This window comes from Erythrolamprus reginae, chromosome 2, assembly GCF_031021105.1.
Source record: "Erythrolamprus reginae isolate rEryReg1 chromosome 2, rEryReg1.hap1, whole genome shotgun sequence".
NCBI lineage: Eukaryota > Metazoa > Chordata > Lepidosauria > Squamata > Dipsadidae > Erythrolamprus > Erythrolamprus reginae.
In genome coordinates, this window is record NC_091951.1 from 121,274,698 (window position 1) to 121,301,794 (window position 27,097).

A 27,097-nucleotide genomic window follows, 5' to 3' on the forward strand; every position below is an offset into this window, starting at 1 on the left:
ATTCATATTGTAATCCTTAGTTTGCTGCTAGCCACAATTATGCATAGGTAGTAATAAAATCTCACTAGAATGAATGGAAACAGGTGAGTTCAATGAGTCATGTATTATTTTGGGTACCTCTTTAAAGCAAAGGGATGCTCCTTTGTTTTTCTTTCATGAAGTTCTAATGTGAGTTTCATTGTGGATTTCATTATGAGTTTGCCGTTCGTTTGGTTTTGTTTGTTTTTGAATTTTGAAAAATTGGTGGCCGCAAAAGGACATATTCACAGATTATGCTCAAACATATCTTATTTATTTATTTATTTACTTATTTTGTCCAATACACAATGAGGGTTTTAGTGGGTATATATCTATATACACATAGTAAAATACATGATGAAGGTTATAGAGGAGATACTCATAGTAAAATATATCTAAGAAATAATAGAAAAGAAGGTATAGTAATAGAACATATCAATGAAAGAATAGAAGAAGAGATATAGGAATAGAAGAAAGGTATAGGAGATATAGGAGAGCAATAGGACAGGGGACAGAAGGCACTCTAGTGCACTTGTACTCGCCCCTTACTGACCACTTAGGAATCTGGATAGGTCAACCGTAGATAATCTAAGGGTAAAGTGTTGGGGGTTTGGGGATGACACTATGGAGTCCGGTAAGGAGTTCCACGCTTCGATACCTCGGTTACTGAAGTCATATTTTTTACAGTCAAGTTTAGAGCGGTTAATATTAAGTTTAAATCTGTTGTGTGCTGTTGTTGTGGTTGAAGCTGAAGTACTCACCAACAGGCAGGACATTGCAGCGTATGATCTTGTGGGCAATACTTAGATCTTGTTCAAGGCGTCTTAGTTCTAAACTTTCTAGGCTCAGGATTGAAAGTCTAGTCTCATAGGGTATTCTATTTCGAGTGGAAGAGTGAAGGGCTCTTCTGGTGAAGTATCTTTGGACATTTTCAAGGGTGTTAATGTCTGAGATGCGATATGGGTTCCAAACAGATGAGTTGTATTCGAGGATGGGTCTGGCAAAAGTTTTGTAAGCTCTGGTAAGTAGTGTGAGATTATGGCCGTGGGAATAGTTTATTCACATGAGCAATGAAAGCTGGGACCTCATAAACCTAGATTTCTTCTAGTCAAATGGTTCATCTCTTAGGTGAATACCCCATTTCCACAAAATCAGATGCTTCTTTTAATGATCTGCCAATAGTGATTATCTGCCAACAGTCTAATATCTCTGTGTGCTTCTCCACTGTCTTTTTCCTAACTCAGAAGGATTGGCTTTCCTCGGAAATCCATCCCATTTCCAACATCATTCAAATGTTCAAATATTTGAAATTACAGAATGGTTTAGAGTATGGGTGTCCAAACTTTTGGCTTGCTTGGGCTGCATTGAATGAAGATGAATTGTCTTGGGCTGAATAAATAATATAAGTAATGTATATAAATCACAAAAGAAGCCCTATTTCACAGACAAAATCAGGAAAAGCTCCAGGCCCAGACAAGATAACCCATTCTTGCTTAAAAGTCTATGTTGACCAATTTTCCCCCATCTGCACCCAAATCTTCAATAAATTGCTAGAGATATGCTATGCTCCTTCTTGTTTCAAATGCTCTATTATCATCCCACTGCCAAAGAAGCACGTCATCAAGGAACTGAATGACCATTTGTTCTAACATCTGTAGTTATAACATCTGTAGCTAGAGCTATCTCACTTGAAAACCAACACAGCCCCAATCTTACACCCCCTGCAATTTGCATACCGACCAAACAAATCAACAGATAATGCTGTTAATATGGCTCTGCATTACATCCTACAACATCTTAAATCTCCAAAGATTGACACAAGGGTCCTCTTTGTAGACTTTAGTTCAGCATTCAGTACCATCATTTTAGACACTCATTTAACTAAGCTAAACCAGGTAGCAGTACCTGAACACACTTGTAAGTGGATCATAAGCTTCCTAACAAACAGGAAGCAGCAGGTGAAACTAAGCAGAATCACATTAGATACAATTGTGTACAATTAGCACAGCCCCCCCCCCCCAATGCTGCGTTCTCTCTCCACTTCTCTCTATATACCAATGACTGCATTTCTAATGATCCATCTGTTAAACTATTGAAGTTTGCAGATGACACAGCAGTGATCATTTAAGACAATGATGGATCTGCACACAGATGGGAGGTTAAACAACTAACCTTGTAGTGCAATTGGAACAATCTGGAACGGAACACACTCACAACCATAGAAATGGTGGTATGCTTTAGAAGAAACCCTCCCATACTTCTGTTGTGAGTGGTCTTCGACCAACTTTGGTAATGATAGAGGGGGGATGAGCCAAGCCTATCTTGGTACACTCGGCTGGTGGCTTTACCAGCTGATGCAGAGAATGAGAGTGTGGGAGAAATAGACCTGGATGAACCTGAAAGACCACCAGAGATGGCAAATATGCCAATGACAGTAGGATCTGACTAAGAGTAGTAGTAGGAAGACCATGAGCCTTTATTAGAGGCTGGCTTTAGAATACTAAGAAAAAGACAAGAAATTTTGTATGGGAAAAGGAAGTAGACAGTAGTTTATTAACTCTAAGGGATTGTTGACCACTCCTCATAGGTATTTAAGGATGGCTGATGGGAAATTCAGGGTTGAGTTCAATGTTTTGTAATGGAGACAGTTGAGGTTTGGGGTTCCAACCATGTTACACTAGTCAATTGTGATTTTTCTGCTAAAATCCTTGGAGTAAAAGTGCCCTGTCTGTGGAGAGGCTGGAAGGCTGTAACTGTAAGTCAGTGAAACTGAAGACTCCTTATCTCATAAAGGAATGTGCAAATTAGCTTTGATCTTTGGTAGCAGCCTAGCTGCTGGATTGTTATCCCTTAACTCCTCTCACTGAGAAGCTGCCAAGATGAACTCACATGCATGAATTTGGCTTGTATAAATGATGCTTTCTATATAAAAAGATTGATTTAAAATATCAGTGCATGGATTCCTCCTTTATTTTCAATCTGCCTAGGCCCAGGATAGAACCACTTCCACCTCGGACTCTACCAAGTCGACAGCATTCACCTTTCTGACGAAGGGAATGCTTTCTTTCTTGAGTACCCTCAGAGGTGCTTGTGTGAGCTGGTGCAGGCTGAGGGGGCAGTCGGGGGGCCAAAATAGAGATTTGACCCCCTCCCCCTCCATGGCAGTTAAGGGGTGGAAATGGGCAGCAGTAGCAATTGTGCATTCTCCCTTAGGGCATCTTTTGGAAGATGATGGGCTGCCCCTGGTCAGGAACTCTGGGTCAGAACGTCCTGAGCAATTGGAGAGGGGATGCCCTTGAGCCTCATCTAATACAATACCTGGATGGGGATTGGATGGTGAGCCCCCCAAAATGCTTTATGGGTGTGGCCTGGAACCAGGTGAAGGTGTGGCACCTTCACCTTGCTCAGCAAGGAGCTATGCTCATAGTTGCCCAGGAAGGTTACCTTTAGGAATTTCTGCCCCACTTTTCTTATGACCTCTGCAGGTCCTGGTTATTTGTTGATAATGACTTAAAGTTGATTTAACAATTAATAAAATGACCCATTAATCCCAGCTCTTTGGTGTCCGTGTTCTTATTTCCTCATCCGACGCAATTCTAGGTTCTACCATATCACAAGATCTAAAATGGACAGCTAATATCAAAAACATCAACACAAAGAATGTTCTTTCTGTGGCAACTCAGAAAGCTCAAACTGCCCAAAGAGCTGCTGATATAGTTCTACAGAGGAATTATTGAGTCTGTAATCTGCACCTCTATAACAGTCTGGTTTGGTTCTGCAACTCAACAGGACAGACACAGACTTCAGAGGATAATTAGAACTGCAGAAAAAAACAATTGCTACCAACCTGCCTTCCATTAAGACCTGTGTACTGCACAAGTCACAAAGAGGGCTATGAACATTTCTACTGACCCCTCACATCCTGGACACAAATTGTTCCAACTCTTACCCTCAAAACGATGCTATAGAGCACTACACATTAGAACAACTAAACACAAGAACAGTTTTTCCCCAAACACCATCACTCTGATAAACAAATAATTCCCTCAACACTGTTATTTCCTAAATCTGCACTACTATTAATCTTCCCATTGTTCCCATCATCCAACTCTTCCCACTAATGACTGTATGACTAACTTGTTGTTTGTCTCCTTAAGATTTACATTGACTGGTTCCTAATATGTTTCATTGCTTATTTGTACTCGGATCATCATTAAGTGTTGTACCTTATGATTCTTGATGAACATATCTTTTCATTTATGTACACTGAGAACTTATGCACTAAGACATAATGATCAATGATCAATCACACTTGGCCAATAAAAAATATAATCTGTTCTGTTCTATTACAATATTAGAAGTTTACGAACTTGTAGGACCATATGACTAGCTGTCCAGAGATGTATTTGGCCTGTGTGCCACAAGTTGGATACACCTACTTTAGAGACCTTAGTGTTTTTTTCTTTCTCCCCGCTCCCACTCTTCTACTAGGAGTACTTCCTTGTTATTTTCTTCAAGTCTTTCCTTACTGTCACTATATTGTTTTTGCATTGCATAAAACTAGGACAGGGAAGTTTATGATTCATGTGTTTATGTAGTCAAACATTCCTTCTTTCTCAGACTTTAGAACACCTGGCTAACTTCAAACAGCTTGTGTAATGCTCAAGTAAAAAAAAGTCTTCTCTGTTGAGATGACAATTTGAATGCCTTGCAAAGGGACTGCTAGAAAGAGGAAAAACCAACATATCATTAGCAAATTCCCTCTTGTGTTAACTGTGATTAGAAGGTGCAAAAATGCAGTGAGGAAGGGCTTGGGCTGGACAGCCAGGATCGTTACTAACTGATCAATTTTATTTATTTATTTGTTTGTTTGTCAAACATGTATAGGATAGTAGTTGTATAAAGATAACGTAAGTAAAAAGGAATGATAAAAAAGGACAATAGGACAGTAGGACAGGGATAGTAGGCACAATGGTGCGTTTATGCATGACCCTTACAGACCTCTTAGAAACAGGGCGAGTTCAACTGTGGACAATCTAAGGTTAAAGTTTTGGGGTTTGGGAAAGAAACCAGAGTCAGGTAGTGCATTCCAGGCATTGAAGTCGTATTTTCTGCAGTCAGGTTTAGAGTGATTTACATTTAGTTTGAATCTATTACATGCTCATATATTGCTGCGGTTGAAGGTGAAGTAGTCATTAACAGGAAATACATTTTGGTATATGATTTTATGAACTACAGTTAGATCAAATTGGCAATGTAGTTGTCTAATTGCAGTATTTCAAATCTGGTGGAATAAGGTATTCTGTTGCGAGTGGAGAGGTGAAGGATGCTTCTTGTGAAATATTTCTGGACTCTCTCAACTCTATTAATGTCTAATATGCAATGCAGCTTCCAGTTTGGTGAGCTGTATTCTAGAATTGGTCTAACAAATGTTTTGTATGATCTGGTTAGTAGTGCAATATTGACAGAGAAGAAGCTACATAAGATTAGATTAACAACCCTTAGTGCTTTTTTGGCAATTTTGTTACAGCAGACAAATAGACTCTAGCACTTAGGTCATTGGATATGAGTACCCCAAGGTCTTTGACAGTGAGGGTCATCTACAAGTTGGTTTCCTCCAAATTTGTATTTTGTATTCTGATTCTTTTTGCCAATGTGTAAGAGAAGAATTTGTTGGTTGAGATTTGAAGTTGCCAGATGTTTGACCATTCTGCTACATGGTCAAGGTCCTTTTGAAGGGTAGCAGCATTGTCAGTGGTATTAGATAGTTAACATTTAAATTTGGGGGACCTTGAGCTCAATCATTAGATTGAAGATAGGTTCCTCATTTGTGACACATGTACGAGGGTCGCCCAGAAAGTAATGCACCACATTTTTTTTTCAGCCTACAGTAATGGTACGAATGCGAAACTTTAGATATACATTATTTGAATTGCCAGGAGTGCGTGTGTAAATTTTTTCAGACAGTTAGCATAGCTGCAGCAGTGTTTCAAAATGGCATCTGTAAGTGATGTACGTTACAAGCAGCATGTCGTCATTAAATTTATCACTGCGGAGAAAGAAACTGTTGGGAACATTCACAAATGTTTGTGTGCAGCTTATCGAGAATCTGCAGTTGACAGAAGTACGGTTAGTTGGCACAGAGGGTGAGGCCATTAGAAGACCGTTCAGCAGAGCTCCAGGGCTTCATGACCAGAACAAGGAGTGGTACCAACAGGATATACACACCCTTGTGTCTCACTGGAGGAAGGCCATAGAACAGGACAGAGCTTACATGGAAAAATAGGGAGTGTAGAAGAAACATCATTCTTTCTTGTGTGTAAGTTTCATTGTGTGCAATAAATAATTGTTGAAGGAAAGAAATGTGATGCATTCCTTTCTGGGCGACCCTCATATGTTCTAGTCATTTATATCATGTATATTTCTTACTTTGTGCAGGGTGTATAAAACACTGTTGGGATACAAAAAAATGGTACAGTTATCACAAAACTAATTTAATTATATTTTTTCTGCATCGGTAAGATTTGTGCACCATTACAAAATGCTTATCTGAAAAAGTCTTTTCTCACAGGAACCTTTCTAATAATTTAAATGGATTTTACAGATTATACAAGACCGTATGATATAAATAGTGGCTAATCAGCCATCTCGTATAATTCATGCACCTTTAGAAGGGCAAGTCCCTGAACATCAAACAACTGTTTACTTTTCTCCATGTAACTCAGTGGGTCCATTCAGAACTAATCTATCCATATGAATTCAATGCATATCCATATGAATGTTTTCTCTAGGATCTTCCTAGAATTTGACTTGCAATCACAATAAATAATTTGGCTTAGGGGATTGCACACTTCAGTCACATCAGAAAGGAATCAGATTGGAGGGGATTGATCTAGGCTGTGTTCAAATTTCCTGCAGTCATTACAAATAGAAAGTAAAACAAATTTTGCTCTTGTACATATAAAATAAATTCATGAATATACTTTATATGCAGTATTGGTCTCATCTAACCAGTTTTGCCTACTTTGTGTATGGATTTCTATCAGTTCCATTAAGGCTTATTGCTAGAGCAGCAAGAAAGAAGAGATATAACATTTTGTGTATAGTAAATAAATACAAAATATATGACAGCCATTTGAACATTGCCTCCTATAAGATTCAGATCTTTAATTCTCCATAAGGAGTACTTTTGTATTATTAAGGTTCAAAGAGGAAGTTCTTTTGATAATTATCTTAACATGGAAAAATGTCTGTCTCTTTGCCATCAATATTGAAGCTCCTACTGGTTCATGTATATCCAAATTTCTATTACATAACGGATAAACTTTATCAAGAAGGAGTCAAAGAATGTGTGTCTCTTCCTTTTAATAGCTGTACGGCTAAAAGCAGACTAGACAGTCAAGAATTTAAGATAATAGATGTGTAGGAATTTACTTGCCTTAACCCCTGTCAATTATAAAATGCATTACAAAGGAAACCAGCATGGACTGATAGAGCAGTGTGGGCTAGCTTGCCAAACCACACAGTGTTTTGTAAGGCGTTAGGATTCTGTTTTTGACACAAGGGTGGTGAGGGAGGTGAAAATCTGTTAGAGATGGAGTAAAAGGGAGGACAGGTGGAGTTGTTTTTCTATCATCTTGGTCACAATAACTATCACTGTCTAGGACCTCCTATGAAAGTGCTCATTAATTTCAAGCTAGGAGGAGAAAGACAAAACAAGAAAAACAGGGCCTTCAATTTTTGATGAAAAGGATGTGTTGGCAAAGAATGTACTGTATATCCTCAACAAGAGGCAGCCATCTAGGAGATTCCAGCTGGATTCCTTCCTTCCTTCCTTCCTCCCTTCCTTCCTTCCTTCCTTCTTTCTTTCCTTCCCAAAAACATTGAACTGGTTTTTATTGATTAAAATTCCTAAATCTCTTTCCTAAAATTGACCCTGGCCCTATCCATTTTAGAATTCAGTTTTTGGCTTGCTACACCAAGCCTAATGAAGCTGCTGAACCAATGTAAATTGTATATTCTTGATCTGAAAGCCACCACCCTTGATTTAAATACTTAGCTTTCCTTCTTCTTCATAACTCCAACATAGTATGTGTGTCTGTCTTTCTGTCCTTCTCTCTCTATGTATGTATGTGTCTGTCTGTCTGTCTGTCTGTCTGTTTGTTTTCCATCTTACCATAGGTAACTCCGGGCAGTTTACACTTACATATACAGTTAAAATGTTAAAAGTTAAAATCAGTCATTAAAACCAAGGAGATATGGGGAGAACAGGGGCAGGGAGGAGGTGGGATCTATTGTTATCAAACAACCACCTCCATTGTGCTCTTCCCCCACTGGGCCCATATGTCAGCTTGGCATAGCCACATTTTTAGGCCCCTTACAAAAATATAGGAGGGTTGGGCCAACCTCACATCAGATTATTGAATAGCCCTATATTATAGTCAGAAATAGAACTACTTGTAAATCATCTAAGTCCGAGGTAGGTAAAGTTGGTTCTTCTATGACATGTGGACTTCAACTTCCAGAATTCCTGAGCTAGCAAGATTGGCTCAGAAATTCTGGGAGTTGAAATCCACAAGTCATAGAAGAGCCAAATTTGCTTACTCCTGATCTAAGTGATGAAAATATAGTATCTCTCTATTTATTACTCTGTTTATCTGTCTGCTTATCTTTCAACCAACTCTGGGTGGCTCCCAATCAATGGTTTTGCAATATCAACTAAATAACATCAGGACCTTTGTTTATGGTAGCTAGTAAATAATAAGTAAGACAAAAGGACTGTGTCTCATTGCAAAAATATTTTCCTATTTAAAAAGTATTAGTCAATTAGTCAATTTCTGAATTCTGGTAGTTTATTTTTCCAACTAAGAATAACTTTGCAGTTGTTATTCAAAAGAATCAAATTGTACAATCCAAACCTTTTCCTTTCCTTTTTCTTTAATATTTTGCACAGAAGAAAAGGCAAGATTAATGGAATTTAGATTATAAACTTCCTTGGTCTCTCTGCTTTGTGAATGTATTCGTAGAAATGGATGGTGCCAATATAAATAAATATATCTCCATATCAAAATGAAAATTTATTTCAGGGAGAAGAGAAGCAGCAGAGATTTGTTGAACTGTCTATCCAGAAAAGTCTTTGCCTATATTTGTATTAAAATACACAGCGTTCAAAATTTTGTCCTTCTTTTAGCTGTATTAGGATATAAGCAGTTGAGCATAAGGATTTTTTGAAAGCTTGCATGCTTTCAAAAAAATCTTACCAATTTTGAAATTAGAAGTTATTATCAAAGAACCCTTTAATTGCAAGTAACATCGCATTTCATTTTGAATGAATGAATGAAGTGAATAAGTAAGTAAGTAAGTAAGTAAGTAAGTAAGTAAGTAAGTAAGTAAGTAACAATTTCATTCATGTTGAATGATTACAAACAATAGTTGAGGCATTTAATTCAGATTGATACTGTTACATTGGAAGAGAAGGTTGATGTACACATACCCTGGGAAACAGAAAAAAAGATTTTTCCAGTTATATGGCCCCAAGCTGCTATTAGTCCTATGCATATAGCAACACCATGTTGAGTGCAAACTGAACCATAGAACTACCTTAAGCATAGGGAAATTAGTGATGGGTTTAGAAACATAGAAACATAGAAGTCTGACGGCAGAAAAAGACCTCATGGTCCATCTAGTCTGCCCTTATACTATTTTCTGTATTTTATCTTAGGATGGATATATGTTTATCCCAGGCATGTTTAAATTCAGTTACTGTGGATTTATCTACCACGTCTGCTGGAAGTTTGTTCCAAGGATCTACTACTCTTTCAGTAAAATAATATTTTCTCATGTTGCTTTTGATCTTTCCCCCAACTAACTTCAGATTGTGTCCCCTTGTTCTTGTGTTCACTTTCCTATTAAAAACACTTCCCTCCTGAACCTTATTTAACCCTTTAATATATTTAAATGTTTCGATCATGTCCCCCCTTTTCCTTCTGTCCTCCAGACTATACAGATTGAGTTCATTAAGTCTTTCCTGATACGTTTTATACTTAAGACCTTCCACCATTCTTGTAGCCCGTCTTTGGACCCGTTCAATTTTGTCAATATCTTTTTGTAGGTGAGGTCTCCAGAACTGAACACAGTATTCCAAATGTGGTCTCACCAGCATTCTATATAGCGGGATCATAATCTCCCTCTTCCTGCTTGTTATACCTCTAGCTATGCAGCCAAGCATCCTACTTGCTTTCCCTACTGCCTGACTGCACTGTTCACCCATTTTGAGACTGTCAGAAATCATTACCCCTAAATCCTTTTCTTTTGAAGTATTTGCTAACACAGAACTGCCAATACAATACTCAGATTGAGGATTCCTTTTCCCCAAGTGCATTATTTTACATTTGGAAACATTAAACTGCAGTTTCCATTGCTTTGACCATTTATCTAGTAAAGCTAAATCATTTACCATATTACAGACCCCTCCAGGAATATCAACCCTATTGCACACTTTAGAGTCATCGGCAAATAGGCAAACTTTCCCTACCAAACCTTCCCCTATGTCACTCACAAACATATTAAAAAGAATAGGACCCAGAACAGACCCTTGTGGCACACCGCTTGTAACCTGACTCTGCTCAGAATACTCGCCATTAACAATAACTCTCTGATGTCTATGCTTCAGCCAGCTGCAAATCCATTGAACTATCCAGGGATTAAGTCCAATCTTCACTAATTTATCTATCAGCTCTTTATGTGGAACCATATCAAAGGCTTTGCTGAAGTCCAGGTAGGCAATATCCACGGCACCACCTTCATCCAACACCTTTGTGACATAGTCAAAGAAATCAATGAGATTAGTCTGACATGATTTGCCTTCAGTAAAGCCATGCTGATTTGGGTCCAATAAGTTATTGTTTTTTAGGTGCTGATTTATCCTCTTTTTGAGTAGTGTCTCCATCATTTTAACTACAACTGATGTCAAGCTAACTGGCCTGTAGTTACCAGCTTCTTCTCTACTGCCCTTCTTGTGAATAGGCACAACACTGGCCATTCTCCAATCCTCAGGAACTTCTCCTGTTAACAAGGATTGGTTAAACAAATCAGTCAGGGGGGTAGTAATGACAGATCTGAGTTCTTTAAGAACTCTGGGGTGGATGCCATCTGGACCCATTGCCTTATTTATCTTTAATCGTTCAAGTTCTTCTAAGACATCGGCTTCTAAGATCACTGGAGCTGAATCCGTACAGCTGGAAGCAATGCTATATCCCTCTATAGTATTATTTTGTACGGTGTCTTTTGAGAAAACTGAACAGAAGTAGCTATTGAAATGGTCAGCAATCTCCTTATTCCCATTAATGCATGTATTATTCCCGGTACTAAGTTTCGTGATGCCGCAGTTTTTCTTCTTCTTATCACTAATATATCTGAAGAAGGTTTTATCCCCCTTCTTTACATATTTGGCAATTTCTTCCTCTTTTGAGGCTTTAGCAGCATATATTATCTGTTTCGCCTCCTTCTGTCTCATTTTATACACCTCCCTATCAGCTATACTTCCAGACTCTTTATACCTCCTATAGGCAGCCTTTTTTTCATTGACTATAGCCCTTACATCATTGCTAAACCATAGCGGTTTCTTCTTCCTTTTACCTTTAGTTATTTGTCTTACATACAGTCCAGTGGCTTTTAAGATGGCCTTTTTTAATACAGTCCACTGGGTGCTCGCTCCTGCCATTTTATCCCTCCCCTTTAATTCATTTTCTAAATATTCCCCCATTGCATTAAAATTTGTTTTTCTGAAAGCCAATACTTTGGTTGCATTATAGGATTGCTCACAATTAGTTTTTACATCAAACCACAAATATAGATGGTCACTGCATCCTAAATTTTCTCCCACCTTGACATCTGAAACCCAATTCCCATTCATAAAAACTAAATCTAGAATATTCTCCCCTCTAGTTGGTGTCTTAACCAGCTGTGCCAGAGCTGCTCCTGTAAAGGCCTCTACTATATTCTTACTTTTGCATGTAAGGGCACTGGGGATATTCCAGTCAACATCAGGCATGTTGAAATCACCCATAACCACAATATCTCCCTTTACTGCCATTTGGGTAATTTCATCCACCATCTTGTTGTCATATTCCTCGGATTGCCCTGGAGGCCTATAGATCACCCCAATTCTAATGACAGAACCTTCTTTATTTTGCATGCAAATCCAGAGAGTCTCTAGATCTTGACATGTATTGTGAATTAGTGTTGTTTTTAGACTTTCTTTAATATAAATGGCTACTCCACCTCCCCTTCTCTCTATTCTATCCTTCCTATACAGTGTATATCCTGGTATGGATATTTCCCATTCATTAGAATCCTTAAACCATGTCTCAGTTATGGCAACCAGGTCCAAATTAAATCCTTAAACCATGTCTCAGTTATGGCAACCAGGTCCAAATTTACTATGCACCATACCCAGAATAAAGAAATTCAAAATCCCATCATCAGAAAGCCCACTTAGTTGGCTTGAAATTTAAAGGGATTAACTCAATTCACAGAGAAGAGGCCTCTCAACAGCTAACAATTCAGAGCTCTTACATTTAACATTAGACCCATGTAGACATTTTTATGAGATTATGCAGCTGTTTTCAGAAGTACTGCCAAAACCTTCCCCGTCTCTTGCTGCACTCTGTTCACATGGCTAGTATTTCATGGTGCCAATATATAATGTGCCAGAATTTTCCCATCTGTTCATGTGCATATATAGATGCTGGATTCAGTACTATGGCCAACAGCAAAATGTGCTTTCCCAAAGCAGCCGGGATAATAGCAAAGGCTACATAGTACTGGTATTGCCAGTGCAAGCAACTGCCAGTTTACAAAAAGGGAAACCAAACAACTAAATCAGGAAGGAAGGTGTGTGTTTTTTCCAGGCAGGTGATTAGATTGTCTAACAAAAACAAAATAAAAATGGTTTACTTGTATTTTTAGTGACTAATAACAGGAAAAGTGCAGGTGGGTTTTTCTGACATTGGAGGCAAAAATATTGGACTCAGCCTTTGAATTCAGGGATTGTTCAATTAACTTGTTTACTTAGACAATGCCCGGCAGATAATTACCATAGGCATCCATGACACAAGGTCAAATTTTCCTCTATACAAGAGAAAGATAATGTCTATGGCTACCCCAAAAGTATACTGAATATACTGCATTCACTTTCAAAGTCAGACAAACTATCCAGTGACAGAAACATACAAAAAGTTCCATCCTGACAAGTATTTGTAGACATCCTGTTTAATAAATTCATTTCTTTATAACTTTTCTGCCCTGTCTACAACTGATAAATTATCCCATATTTACCAGTTTGAACAAGTAGCCATAAATAACTCCGGTCACAGTTGATTAACTGATTAACTTAAAATAACTATGCAAATTTCCTTCTAGAATTCTAGAAAATTGTTACAATACTGGAAATCATTCCAGAGTCATGAAATCTTCTTTTCAGGCAGTTTTATAACATGAATATGCTGGGCAGCCCATTTTCATAGCATCACTAATAACTGAAGCCCAAAACAAGGAGAGGTTTACCTGCTTTTATGGAACTTATTGAATCACACACATACAGATACCCATACATACAAATATACTACTACTACTACCAACCACCCCCACAAAGATAACAATCAAGTCAAGCCAAGCTCTCCTAAATTCCCTGAATTTCTAGACTGAATTGGATCAATAAATAAAGTTTTATATCTAGAAGTCCTGGTATTGAGATAATGGAGAGCAAAATGTTGCTGTAAATTAAACTCTCTCTCTTTCTCTCTTATTTTTTCTTCTGTTCACTCATGTCTATTTCTTGAAGATTGCCTGGACCTCCAATTTTCTTTGCAAGGTTTTTCAGAAGTGGTTTGCTATTGTCTGCTTCCTAGGGTTAAAAGAGAGTGATTGGTCAGATTTACACAGCCAGCATTTGAGTCTAAGGCAGGACTAGAGTTCATGATCTCCCGATTTCTAGTGTGGTGACTGTAAAACTGGCTCTCAAACTAAGCTTACTGTCAATCAACATGGTTGCCTGTTGCAGCATGTAAAAGCAGAGCTCTGTGCTCTTATGAGCTTGCAAATTATAATAGCGTTTTGACCTGGTTTGCAAGCTGCAGCAAATCAATTATTCATCACAATTATCTAACCATGGTTTATTGAATATACCACAACTGATTAAGTCCACACAACTTACTTAGCCAAAACCAAGCAGAACAGCGCAGATGTATTTGAACAGCATGCTGAATTCTTAATGAGGGTTGGTCAATCACAGTTGTTGTACTTCTCTAAAGTAAAAATCACAGAAACTGAGAGGTGAGCTAATGGGGAATACATATTTATATGTAACTTGCTTTTATTTTTGTAAGGGCAAAAGTTTGAAAAAACGCATGGTATTTTGTTTTTAAAAACGGTAATGGCGGCAAGACTTCCATATCAGATGAAAACTACAATGTGTTCTGGTTTCTGTTAGAACTTTAGCTATTAAAAATACTGAATGCAGTATTTCATAAACAAAGAAACTCCATTTTTATTCTTTTCACTTCCATATTCAAAATGCAATTCAGACTAGCACATTCCTTTTCTCCCGTTATCTCTCAAAATTACATTCTACATACATTCCTTCCAGCCTCCTCCATCTCCCAAGATTTATGTACTTACAGCATGATTCAAAACAGAAGGCATGACTGCAAAATAACACAGAATGAACTTACTCTCTCCGGAGTTAAACAGAAACACATTTCATTTTAGAACTACAACATTGAAACTCTACCCTTCTTCCCCACTGGCCCCCTGACGTACCAAATACATCACTCCAGTATTTAACCCATTCCTCCCCTTAATATATTTTCCCTAACACCTATTCCTTGAGTTTTTGGACCCTTCTGAATTGAGGATTTACCCAGCGAACGTCTGTTTCTTCCTCACTAGATTCTGGACTCATAGCAACATCCTGTGGCTGACCTCCCACCTGTTCTAATACCTGTAACCCAGGGCCTACCACTAATTCATAAACATTATCTGTATCAGAGTCCTCAAGCTCTTCATCATCCTCCAACTGACCAGGAGTATGTACAACACAATGGGAGAGTAGAGCTGACAGAGCTGGTTAGGATGGTGAACCTGATGGCTCTGAAAGACATTGGATAAATTTAATATAGTTGGAAAGCCCTTTTGGACTTCTTGTATGAAGCAGAAAAAACGAAACAAAATCATGACATATAGATTTGTGTATTAGTAATATCTGTAGATTATTTTCAAAAAATGGAGGTAACTGTCATTGTAGAACAGGAGCTGAACTGAATTTTTAAAAGAAGTCAAAACTCATAAGTCACTTTTATGTTTGCATTTTTGTTTTTATATATTTTTATTTTATTATATATATATATATATATATATATATATATATATATATATATATATATATATCTGCCAGTTCTATCCATTGTCTGTCTTCCTTTCTATTCGCTCTCTTGACTTATGATATTCTATGAGTTTTTGTGATTCAGATAATTCCTGAAATGTAAGCAAATACAGCTTATTCAGTATACAGAAGTTTATTCCGTATATCAGAGTCACTAAAACCTATGCTTGACAACCACATAATCTCTAGTAACTTTTTGTACACTGAGCAGAGTAGATGAAGGATAGGAATCTGGGAAGGATACCACATCTGAAGTCTTGCCAGAAAGATACATCTTTGGTGTGGCCTGCTTTATTCTTCTTCAGTTCCAATCTGCAGAGGTGATAAAATGTTTGAAGTTCCCCGGAGACATCTGACTGTAACTTCCACCAGAGTGAATCAGTTCTGCCAGCCACTTGAAGGACATTCCATTTTACAGTACCTTCATGACATCCTGTGGAAGGAAATTAGAAGGGCTTTCATTTGAATATTATTTCTTTTCTTTTCTTTTTACAGGTCAGCTCTTACTGTTATGTGGAACCTGAATCCATGGGGCATTCCACAGCTATTGTCAGTCTTCCCCACTTACAGCAACATCTATCTTTGAATATGTACGTACATATAATCCTTATTAATGTCTTGAGGATAACATTTTTGTGGGGCCAGAAGATGCTATTGCCTAGCAACTACAGTACATGGTCTGGAATGAAGGCTGGGCCACAATGCCCAAAAGTGACAATACCAGAAGGAATTTTTAAAAAATTAACCCTTTCCATAAACATGCTATACTACTATTTTGTTAAAACCGAGGTAAACATCATTCTAGAATTACTCTACTTTTATGTCTTAAATTAGCTTCCAAGCACCTGACATGAAATATAAAGCTCACTGTCAGAAGAGACAGATCTTTTTTAATTTAAATGAAGAATTATTAGGAATCGTATGTGAATATTATGCCTTTTAAGCTACAGGATTCACAAAACCCTAACACTGTTTGCTGGAGTAGCTAATTACTGCAATGTCATGTGCCAAAGAAATACTTGGATTTGGATGACAGATCTAAAACCCAAAAGAGCTGATGCTGAATCTTAATATGTAATTTCCTGATGCTAATAAACAGTGCAATTATTCTGCATTCAAAGGAAGATTATATTTATGTGTGCAAGTGTATGGGAGTTTAACTCCTTTTGTTCCAGACCATGTTTTTCTTTCCCCAATGTGGGATCTTAGCCCAAAGCTTAATCTTGGACTGAATACATCATGCTGATTATACCAACCCACTTAGAAATGCCCTACATTCAGCATTACTAGGCAGGGATCCATTCGGCATTCTTGACAAGTTGTCTGTTCTTAAATCTGATTCACCCGAGAATTCCAGATTGCCTAACAGAAGAGTTACATAAAGAAGCTTCAGATGCATTGCTCTGGTTTAGCACAAGGCACAAGAGCAGCTCCTGGTGTGGCCTGAAAGAAGAGTGTTGTGTCATACCCTCATTACATTGCATAAATGAAACTATTTTTTTAAAAAAAAAAAACCAGTACCTGGTGCTTTACTTTCTCATTCCTTATGTTTCAATAGGTCCGTCGCTTTGCACTCCTATGCAGCTCACAGTCCGGATGAACTCAATCTGCAAAAAGGAGAAGGTGTTCGTGTTTTGGGAAAATACCGTGAAGGTTGGCTAAAAGGAATGTCACTGATCACAGGGAAAGTCGGAGTCTTCCCCAGCAATTACGTTGCTCCATTTTTCAGGTTTGACCTATGCTATTTATAGATTGAGAGATGTAGTTGAAAATAGCAGAAATATCTGGCGAGGGACTCTTTCACGGGTGGGGGGATGCCACTGGGAGTCTTGAATTAGTCTAAGATGAGTGAATAAGATTGGGTGGTAGTGCTACCTACATACATTTAGCTGCTGATGACATGTAACCTTAATGCATTGGCCTGGAACTATTTTGAAACAAAAAATCTGTTTGGACTGCTAATTTTGTTTCTCACACCCTTTTCTGGATCTGGAAAATAATTATATGTTGTAGCTTCTAATCATATGTGTTTTCCCTTTTCTGTAGCATAAACTTTGAATTGTATAGTAGAACCTAAAACTAATATTTTGTAGCTACATGAGATTAAACAAATCAGTAATGACTAGAATTTAGATTGTACAAGCATGCTGAGCTGGTGCATGAAGGCCAGATGTATAAATTTCTGTAAAGAATTTGTATAAAACAGTCACAGGTCAGTTGCTTGTATGATACTAAAACACCACTCAAAAGCTTGGGGTCTTTTTGCTATTGAGGATTCTATTTTATTTTATCTTTCACGAATAGCTTATCATTGGTACTGTACATATAATTACTTCTTCAAAAGGATAATTAAATCAAAGCTGTGCATTTACTAATTGAAACAATACATTTGCCACAAAATGTTGCTGTAGTTCAGCACAAGGCCACAGAAGGACTACAGTAATTTGTTTTTGTTTGTGTACAAGCAAATAAACAAGAATTGAGGTCTTTGAATACCCCAGTGAGAAGCTGATCCAGGAGGAGGCATCCACAGTCAATGGAGATTTTTTGCAGCATTTGTCATGCAGTGTAGGTGATTAAATAACCATTAGGAAACCTTTTTAACAAAAACCTTTATGATACCCTTAAAAATTAACACATTTCTTTCTACCCCACAAACGAATAAATTATAACATATTTCATAAATGCATGAAGGACTGCCATAGAAACATAGAAACATAGAAGACTGACGGCAGAAAAAGACCTCATGGTCCATCTAGTCTGCCCTTATACTATTTCCTGTATTTTATCTTACAATTGATATATGTTTATCCCAGGCATGTTTAAATTCAGTTACTGTGGATTTACCAACCACGTCTGCTGGAAGTTTGTTCCAAGGATCTACTACTCTTTCAGTGTAATAATATTTTCTCACGTTGCTTTTGATCTTTCCCCCAACTAACTTCAGATTGTGTCCCCTTGTTCTTGTGTTCACTTTCCTATTAAAAACACTTCCCTCCTGAACCTTATTTAACCCTTTAACATATTTAAATGTTTCGATCATGTCCCCCCTTTTCCTTCTGTCCTCCAGACTATACAGATTGAGTTCATTAAGTCTTTCCTGATACGTTTTATGCTTAAGACCTTCCACCATTCTTGTAGCCCGTCTTTGGACCTGTTCAATTTTGTCAATATCTTTTTGTAGGTGAGGTCTCCAGAACTGAACACAGTATTCCAAATGTGGTCTCACCAGCATTCTATATAGCGGGATCACAATCTCCCTCTTCCTGCTTGTTATACCTCTAGCTATGCAGCCAAGCATCCTACTTGATTTTCCTACTGCCATGGTTGAGCAATGCTTAGGACAGATCTCAAAGTGATCCTAGGGATAGAAATTACAATTATTTCAGTTTGAAAAAATGAAATAGTAAATTACTATTATCTTCTGAAAGGTTGCAAATTTTCATAAGACCTACAAAGACTTGGTTAACCTCCCCAAAATGTATATTTTTAAAAGGAAGCATATTTATTGTTTAAACCAGTTAGGGACATCTAAACTAAATAATCAGAACACTCAGTATATTATATTTATGGAAATGAACACACCACTTTTCCCTGTGAACCTGGACTTGACTATCATCTCTATCTGTCCTATAATTTTTCAAAATCTTGTCCCCTGGAATCCCCAGTAGAAAGCAATGGAGAAAGAAATATTTTAAAAGGTGAGAAAAAAGGAAAAAGAATTTTAAAAAAACAGGAAGAGGGGGAGGAGATGCAGCTTGTTTATATCCAAGCCTTGTTTATGATGTCCAAATTATTAAGAGTTAGTTACAAAAACTAGTCTATCCTGTTAGCTACTTTGCTTACATAAGAGCATTCATGTTCAGAGATAACTTATTTCAGTATTCTATATTGTAATCTACCTTGAATGTTGAAATAATCAAGTATATACAATAAATAAATAAAATATATTAGATCAAGATGGAAGAACCATATGGGAATTATGTTGCCTTCATGCTATAGCCTTCTGAGAGGTATAGTATCTGGCTGTAAAAATGGTTGCTCAATTAAATTGAGTCTCAGTCCCATCTAGCACAGCATGAAATATGCCTCTAAACTATTTATTTCCTTGCTTACTCAGTTATTTACTTACAGTATTTTATATCCTATATTGCTTGCTCTCTAAGGACTCCCAGTTGCTTACAAAATTGAACATAAAATTGCTAAATAATTAAGTTCAAACATAACTACATAAGCTTGCTATGTCCATATGACGCAGTCATGCTTAGTTCCTGGAATCATAAATACTTAACAATAATTAAAAGCTTTGCAGGAAAGCTTGCATTTCAGAGTTTCATCAGGGACAGGGCTATTAAGATCTCTGGAAGCAAGTTATTCTGCAAGGCTGGAGCATAAACTGAAGCACACCAATTTTGTCTCATCCCCCCTTCTAGTTTTACAGGCAGTGGGAATCAATATCTCAACTTACAATAAACACACCAAATTGGATCACCCAGAATTAGCTGAAACAAAAATCAAAGGAAATTTAATGAACACAGATGCTCTTCTTATCTTTTAGATTACTCTGAGTTAAGGGACACTACTGCTGAGGCTAACTAGGAATAAAAAACATCTACAAAACTGCATGTTCCCACCCTTGAGTCAGTCTATTGAGACAATAAAAGCATATTTTCTGCACAGTTTTATTTCCCTAGAGAAAACAATTCTTACAATAGTTTTATAATTCAGAGATTTTTCTCATCTTTGGCAGTTCTGAAAAATTAACTCTTGAGTTGTTTTAGTTTCTTGGTCCATATATTACAGTTAGATGGCAATATGCCTGAGGTCCTGTATAAAGCTGAAGCTACAGTTGAAAGTATTTGGAGATAAATTCCCTAATGCCCTAAATCTGTTTAATATGAAATCAGCTCAAAGCAGCCTCTCTCTCCTGGAAATAGAAAATGGCCAATATGCGTATGCTTAGCAAGCCTAACTATTCAGTAAAAAGTGAGTTACTGAAGCAAACAAATCACTTGGTGATAGGTGGCCATAAAATTTGAATCAATCAATAAAAATAAAATAATTCAAGATAGTAAAGAAATATGTAGAAGAGACCTTGATGCAAGAACATCAAGGGTTGGAGAGGTTTATTTTAATGGAGAAAATAGTTGTAAAACAGCATTGGAAGGAAGTTCTTTGCATTTTCCAGTTATACTGTTATGACTTTAGTTTACTCATTCAGTGATTTTCTTTACAGTCTCAGCCTGTTCTTGGAAAGTGTCCTCTTAATCATCATTAACTGAAAAATAAGATCATCTGCCAGTAATCACCATTAACTGAAAAGTAAAATATAGTGTACTATTTAAGGATGAGTAAAACTGATTTCATCTTTCCATAAAGGCTTCAGTAAAGTTTTTGATGTTTTTTCTTACATTTAGTGAAAAAAGCAAAATAGCTGAGCAGAATGTTGAAATATTCCAGATCTGAAACTGGAAATTAATTTGTTTTGACATTCTTTTAGAATTCAAAGCAATCCTTTGTAAAAGAATATGTGGCCTTCCCTGCAATTTTGATAAACTGTGTGTTCAGTTTATGGATAAAAGCTAGTTCTGAGAAGTCTCAAGCTTTCACAATTTAGAGGGTATTAATCTTAACTTCAAGTAGGTCTGGATTTCAACTCATAGATCCAAAGTTGACTATTTTAGCTTTTATCCAAAACAACTTCCAGACTTTCTTTTCCCTTCTTCTTTGGAAAACCTTTCCTTAAAGATAAGATATTGCTAGATTTATAAGCACAGATGCAAATGAACTACTATAGTTGTAAAAAAATAAAATAAAATTAGAAATTGGTACAGGCTGAGAGCACCTTCTAAAATTAAAACAAAATTTAAACTTAAATAAAATATGACTTTCTTTAGTGCCTAGTCTCCTTAATCAGAATGGATAAGAGTAGAAAAGAAAAGACATAGTTGCTCACAGTGCATCTTAACCATATTAGCTAGATAACAAATGAGTTTGAATGGATCTCTCAAGTCCCTATATTAATTTTGAGTGGACAATGTGTCATTCTTCAAAATAGTGTTTCTTGAGATGATTATGTTATGTTTGGATAACTGAATATTGTAATCCCTGGACATATGAGCTACAGGTAAACCGTGAAAAAGATGACAGATTTTAGACTGTGGTTTGAGATGTGGAATGCTCAAACAGCTACTTAACTAACCATGTTATTACTTTATGCATTTCTTCCCTTGTGTTTTATCATATTAAATTGCTCAGTTTAAACTGGAAACACCAAGGCCACTTTGGACCCAGAATTATGCTTGCTGATATACGTTAAATTTCTTCCCAATGAGGAGAGTCAGTTATTCTTCATTTTTGAGGCACATTTTATTATGAGGTGGCCTCCAGTCATACTCTGAGCCAATAAAATAAACAATCCAATACAGATCCCAGGAGATTGGAAGCAGTTTTACAAAGTACCTTACTTATGAACACTAATATTGTACACCATCCTTTTGAAACAAGTTCATAATACACTGACAACTTCAATATTGTGACGAATCATTGTCCCATGATTAAATCATTTTTTTCAAAGCAAAAGCTAAGCACAGGAATGTTATCAGAATGGATTACAAAGTGATGTTTATTCTCTTCTTTCTACCTTAGAAAGAAACACAAATGCTGCTATTTTAAGTTCACAGCCGATCAGGACCACTTAGGTTATTAAAGCAACTCTGCTCATGCAGAAATTGCTGGCAGTCTCAACAATTTAACAAATTTAAGAGCTCTGTGACCTTCTTGGCCTCACCAAGAGGAAAACATGAGCAAAGAAACAATCAGATTTGACTGCAACAATTTTGGAAGGGAAAAGGGGTGGACCCACAGTTGGAAAATAGAATTATAAAAAGGAAACAGAATAATAGATTGATTTTTGTCTTTCAAGATTATTGCTTCCTAAGTGCTTCATCAACAAGTATAAGGGGTAGACATAATCTGTACCTCTGATGCCACAATGTCAATTGGGCATCATAGGTACAGTAGTGCTGGCTATTGATGGGTGGGTTGTTTCACCTTAAAATATTTATAATAAAGAATAATTCTTTCAGAACCAACTCTAAATTGTTCGTTCCTAATGCTTTTCCCCCTTGAAACCAAAGCTTAATTAACATAGCTTAAAAATTACTTTGTTAAAGCTCCATTTGGAGTTCCAGTAAAAAATAAAATACCAAATGGCATTAGACTGGCCACAGCCTTTTATAGATGTCTTAAAACTTGGGATCTTTAAGACTTGTGGATTTCGACTCCAAGAATTTTCCAACCAGCATAGCTGGCTGGAGAATTCTGGAAGTTGAAGTTTACAAGTCTTAAAGTTGCCAAGTTTGAGAGCCTGCTTTATAATATACAACTGAAGTTCAACTGAACCTTGCTTACAGAAGATCTAGTGAAGCTTACCATATTCAAGTAGTAATTTATTTGTCCCTTCCAAACAAGGGTGGTATTTACATACCTTCCCTACCAGTTTGCAAATGTGAGCAATCACTCACTAGCTTCGCTCACATGTATGTTCTTTACTCGCACGTGTGCTTTCCGCACAAGTGCCCAGCCACAAAAATGTGGCTAAATAGGATGGCATTATGTCCAGGTGGGCTCCCCATTAGCCTGAACTGGTCCAAACTGGGAGAATAACACCTCTGCTTCTAAAGCTGTTTTCAAGCATAATTAAACTGCCTGAGACCTTGGCTAAAGATTTTGATATAAGCAGGTATTTCCTGCAGTTGGCTAGCTGAGATGCTCTTCAGTTCTACCCACTGCCTGAATATAAATTCTTTTTCCTCCAGAGGGGTCTCCTTTTAAGTTATTATCATATGTTCTGCTTGTGGGCATGTAGAAACATTATTTCTCCTACTATTAGAAAAGTCAGTCTGTTTGGGTCAGTGATGGTTGATTCCCACAACCAAGCAAGAGTCTGACTAATATCCGGTTTGCGGCTCTTTGCCTCTTGTTTCTGGCATGTTTGAAACATCCCTGTTCTGTCATGAAAATTGTGAGTTAAGCTGTAGAACAGTTCTAGACATGATGATTTCACAAGCTCATTCTCCCTGGCCAATTATTAACCCCTCCGAAGCTTGCCACCCCCAGTTCCCAAATGGTTCCTTTTTTATAGGGAACTGCTATAGCTGAAGAGTCCCTCTCATGCACATTTAGAACCTATTTTTATTTACTGGGGAAAAAATCCGTTTATAGGCTTTCCTTGTTATATTATTTTATGGGAGACTGAATAAATTTTGCATCTGTTCCCATACACATCCCTTCATATAAACTAGAAAACATGAAATTAGCTCTCTATATGTTTACACATCATTATTACCTTCATAACATTTTCCCTCCACTGATTTTTTCATTTCCGAGTGATTTACTTGGGAAATGGATTATTTTGGTAATTCTGAATCATTACATATATTGCCAATCCACAGTCATTACCCATCTCCCATCCCACATTTTATTTTACATTGCTTGTTCTCAAGTAAATACCTGCAGCCTTATAAAGCAGAACTACAGATACCCATTTCCACCCAGTCCAATGGATAACTTTCTTTTAATTGTATAAGTGCATGGTGGGAAAAATAAATTCCAAAAGTAATTGCAGATCTTTGGTGAGGCGAATTGCAGCTGGCTTACAGTCTAAACAGAGGAAGAAACATTTGTATGAGGCAGAATAGAGCAATAGTAGACTAAAGCCAAAAGCTAAAAATAAAAATACCTTAAAATATGATTAATTCAAATTAGCAGACTCGTCAGTCACAGAAGCATGCAACCATTCCCATACAATGAACGTGTTTAACCTGCCAAAGGATTTATGTTATGTTAATATTTATCAAAGTAGTAAACTGCCTGTGGGGATACGCCTGAACGGAACTGCATATTTCTGAATTTGATTTGTGCAAAATGTTTTGATTTTGAAAATTTCTTAAGTTTGAAAACAGGATGCTTTGATCTCTTAAAAAGTGATCCAATTTTATGTTGATGAAGACTCTCAGTCATCCAGGTAGAGTGGTCTAGACGTTAAGTTATGGCTACTGAACTACTTGTTGGTTCAAAATATTTTGCTGCTTCTCCAAGTACCTTCTTCAGATTGAGCAGGTTGGTTAGAAGGACCCTAGAGATATCCTCTAGGGAGGTCATCTAATATGGATGGGCTTGTTAGGTGAGTAATGTTGGGATATGAATATTACAACTTCTAAATCCTTTACCTTAGATAAAGGTAAAGATAGATCATTAAGCCTATCCAGATTAGATGATAAATGAAACCTCTCTAGTGGACATATAGTTGCCATGATTCAACTTCTACATGATCCAACCTTATCTTACTAGACTTTTCAGAAAATAAGCAAAAGATTAATTGTAAGGTCAGAACAAAATGGCTCACTTTCTGTAAGAATCAGATGTTTCACATGCAGTGAAGGGCTACCAAAATTTTTACTACCACACTCACTGTGGACGTGGCTTATGCAGGACGCCCTGCATTTTCTTTCAACATCTTTCAGTGTAAATTGGGTGCTCTGAGGTAGAATTCCATTTTCGCTACCCCACCTGTCCGGGCAGTAGCCCACCCCTGTTCACACGCCACAGTACTTCAAATATTCATAGCTGGGTAAAAGAAGTAATAATAGACATGAGGTATATATCATTAAAAGATTAGTCATCATGTTTTAATTTGCTTTGTGGAAATGCAAAACCTGCAACATTACCATTCTCAATGTCTGGAAGAATGATGGGTGGGGAAAATCTGGTGTTTATTTAAATTTAAAAAAAATTAAATGGAAGATTAAAATCTGCAAAATTTACAAATGTACAAATGTGTTCAGTTCTGGAGACCTCACCTACAAAAAGATATTGACAAATTGAACGGGTCCAAAGACGGGCTACAAGAATGGTGGAAGGTCTTAAGCATAAAACGTATCAGGGAAGACTTAATGAACTCAATCTGTATAGTCTGGAGGACAGAAGGAAAAGGGGGGACATGATCAAAACATTTAAATATGTTAAAGGATTAAATAAGGTTCAGGAGGGAAGTGTTTTTAATAGGAAAGTGAACACAAGAACAAGGGGACACAATCTGAAGTTAGTTGGGGGAAAGATCAAAAGCAACGTGAGAAAATATTATTTCACTGAAAGAGTAGTAGATCCTTGGAACAAACTTCCAGCAGACGTGGTTGGTAAATCCACAGTAACTGAATTTAAACATGCCTGGGATAAACATATATCCATCCTAAGATAAAACACAGGAAATAGTATAAGGGCAGACTAGATGGACCATGAGGTCTTTTTCTGCCGTCAGTCTTCTATGTTTCTATGTTTCTATGTTTGCTATTGTGGAGTGATCTTCATTTTCTAATAAATAAATAAATAAATTCCTGAATTTGAATTCTAACATATGTTTTCAATGTAAATGACCTGATGCTTGCTAATGTATCTCCCACTTCTTTTGCTCTCCCGAACAAACAGAAAATCCTCCAGCCTCTCTGATTCAAAGATGCCCTCCCTTTATGCAACTTGGACATTATCCACTTCCTCACTTTCATCCCAGGGAAGCATCTCAGGGAACCGTCCAGGGCAAAGCAGACCTTTGAAATCCCTGACTTCACCTGTGAGGAACCTCTCTTTGCCCAGCGCTTCAGGGCACACAGCATCACTGAGAAGAGGACGGAGTAGTAATAAGAAGTGTAAGTCCTAACATGAGAAACAAACAAGTGGATCTGCTCCCCAAGGGCAGAGATATGACTAGAAATCTTTAATTATACATTAAAATGCAGGATGAATGTAGTAAACATAATAAGCTGGATCAGAAGTCTTCCTTATCAAAGACAAGAATGCAGGGCCTGGAAGATCTGAAAAGTGTAGGAGGATCAAATGTTTAGACATTCGGTGGCGGATAAATTTTTATGAGGGGAGAAATCAAGTTAAAATTCTATGTCTCCCTGCTATGTTCCAGGTCTTTGTTTAGAGACTGAAGGGATAAAAATAAGAAGTGTTGGCAGTAGCTTTAAAAATCTGATGTTATATAGTTCTTGGAAACTGAACAAGGTCAGTGTTCACTCTGGAACAATATTTATGTAGAATTACCGTAGAATTATATTGGCAGAAAATAATCTGCTAGGCACAAAAAAATGAGCTTGGAGGAAAATAGTAACTATTATTAAGCATCATAATTGAACATGGTATTTTATAGTCCATTATATACATTTGTTTTAGAACAAAGGAAATGCTGAGCAGAATCCATTTGGTTCAGTATTCAAATTAAATGCACAAAGGGTATGAATAAGACTCTTATTAAGGATTCCTTTCTTCATGCTTGTTTCTATTTGGGAATTGGTAGGTTATTCAGGGGCCTTTGTATCAGCATCTGAACAATAAATACTTTCTTCTGCCTTCTTCTGGGCTTTTGTTATTCATTTGGGCATTCTAAGGAAAAATTGGGACAGTCACAAGGAAATATCAGAGTTGGAATTTTTGAATAGGTCACAATTTTTCTACATTCTACCACAGAACAGTATAGTATAGGTTACAGCAGTGTTTCCCAACCTTGGCAACTTGAAGATATCTGGACTTCAACTCCCAGAATTCCCCAGCCAGCAAATCCTGGCTGGGGAATTC

The 27,097-nt window shown here is 37.1% G+C and overlaps 1 protein-coding gene across 2 annotated transcripts in view; it reads left to right on the top strand.

The window, feature by feature from the left end:
* The window catches only part of SH3RF2 (SH3 domain containing ring finger 2), a 118,857-nt gene that overhangs the window by 83,215 nt on the left and 8,545 nt on the right, over window positions 1-27,097 (top strand). For both annotated transcript variants that reach the window (XM_070739358.1, XM_070739357.1), the window contains exons 6-8: window positions 15,956-16,050; window positions 17,019-17,189; window positions 25,949-26,166. In XM_070739358.1, coding sequence (XP_070595459.1) covers window positions 15,956-16,050; window positions 17,019-17,189; window positions 25,949-26,166 — 484 coding nt within the window. The remainder of the gene's footprint in view (window positions 1-15,955; window positions 16,051-17,018; window positions 17,190-25,948; window positions 26,167-27,097) is intronic.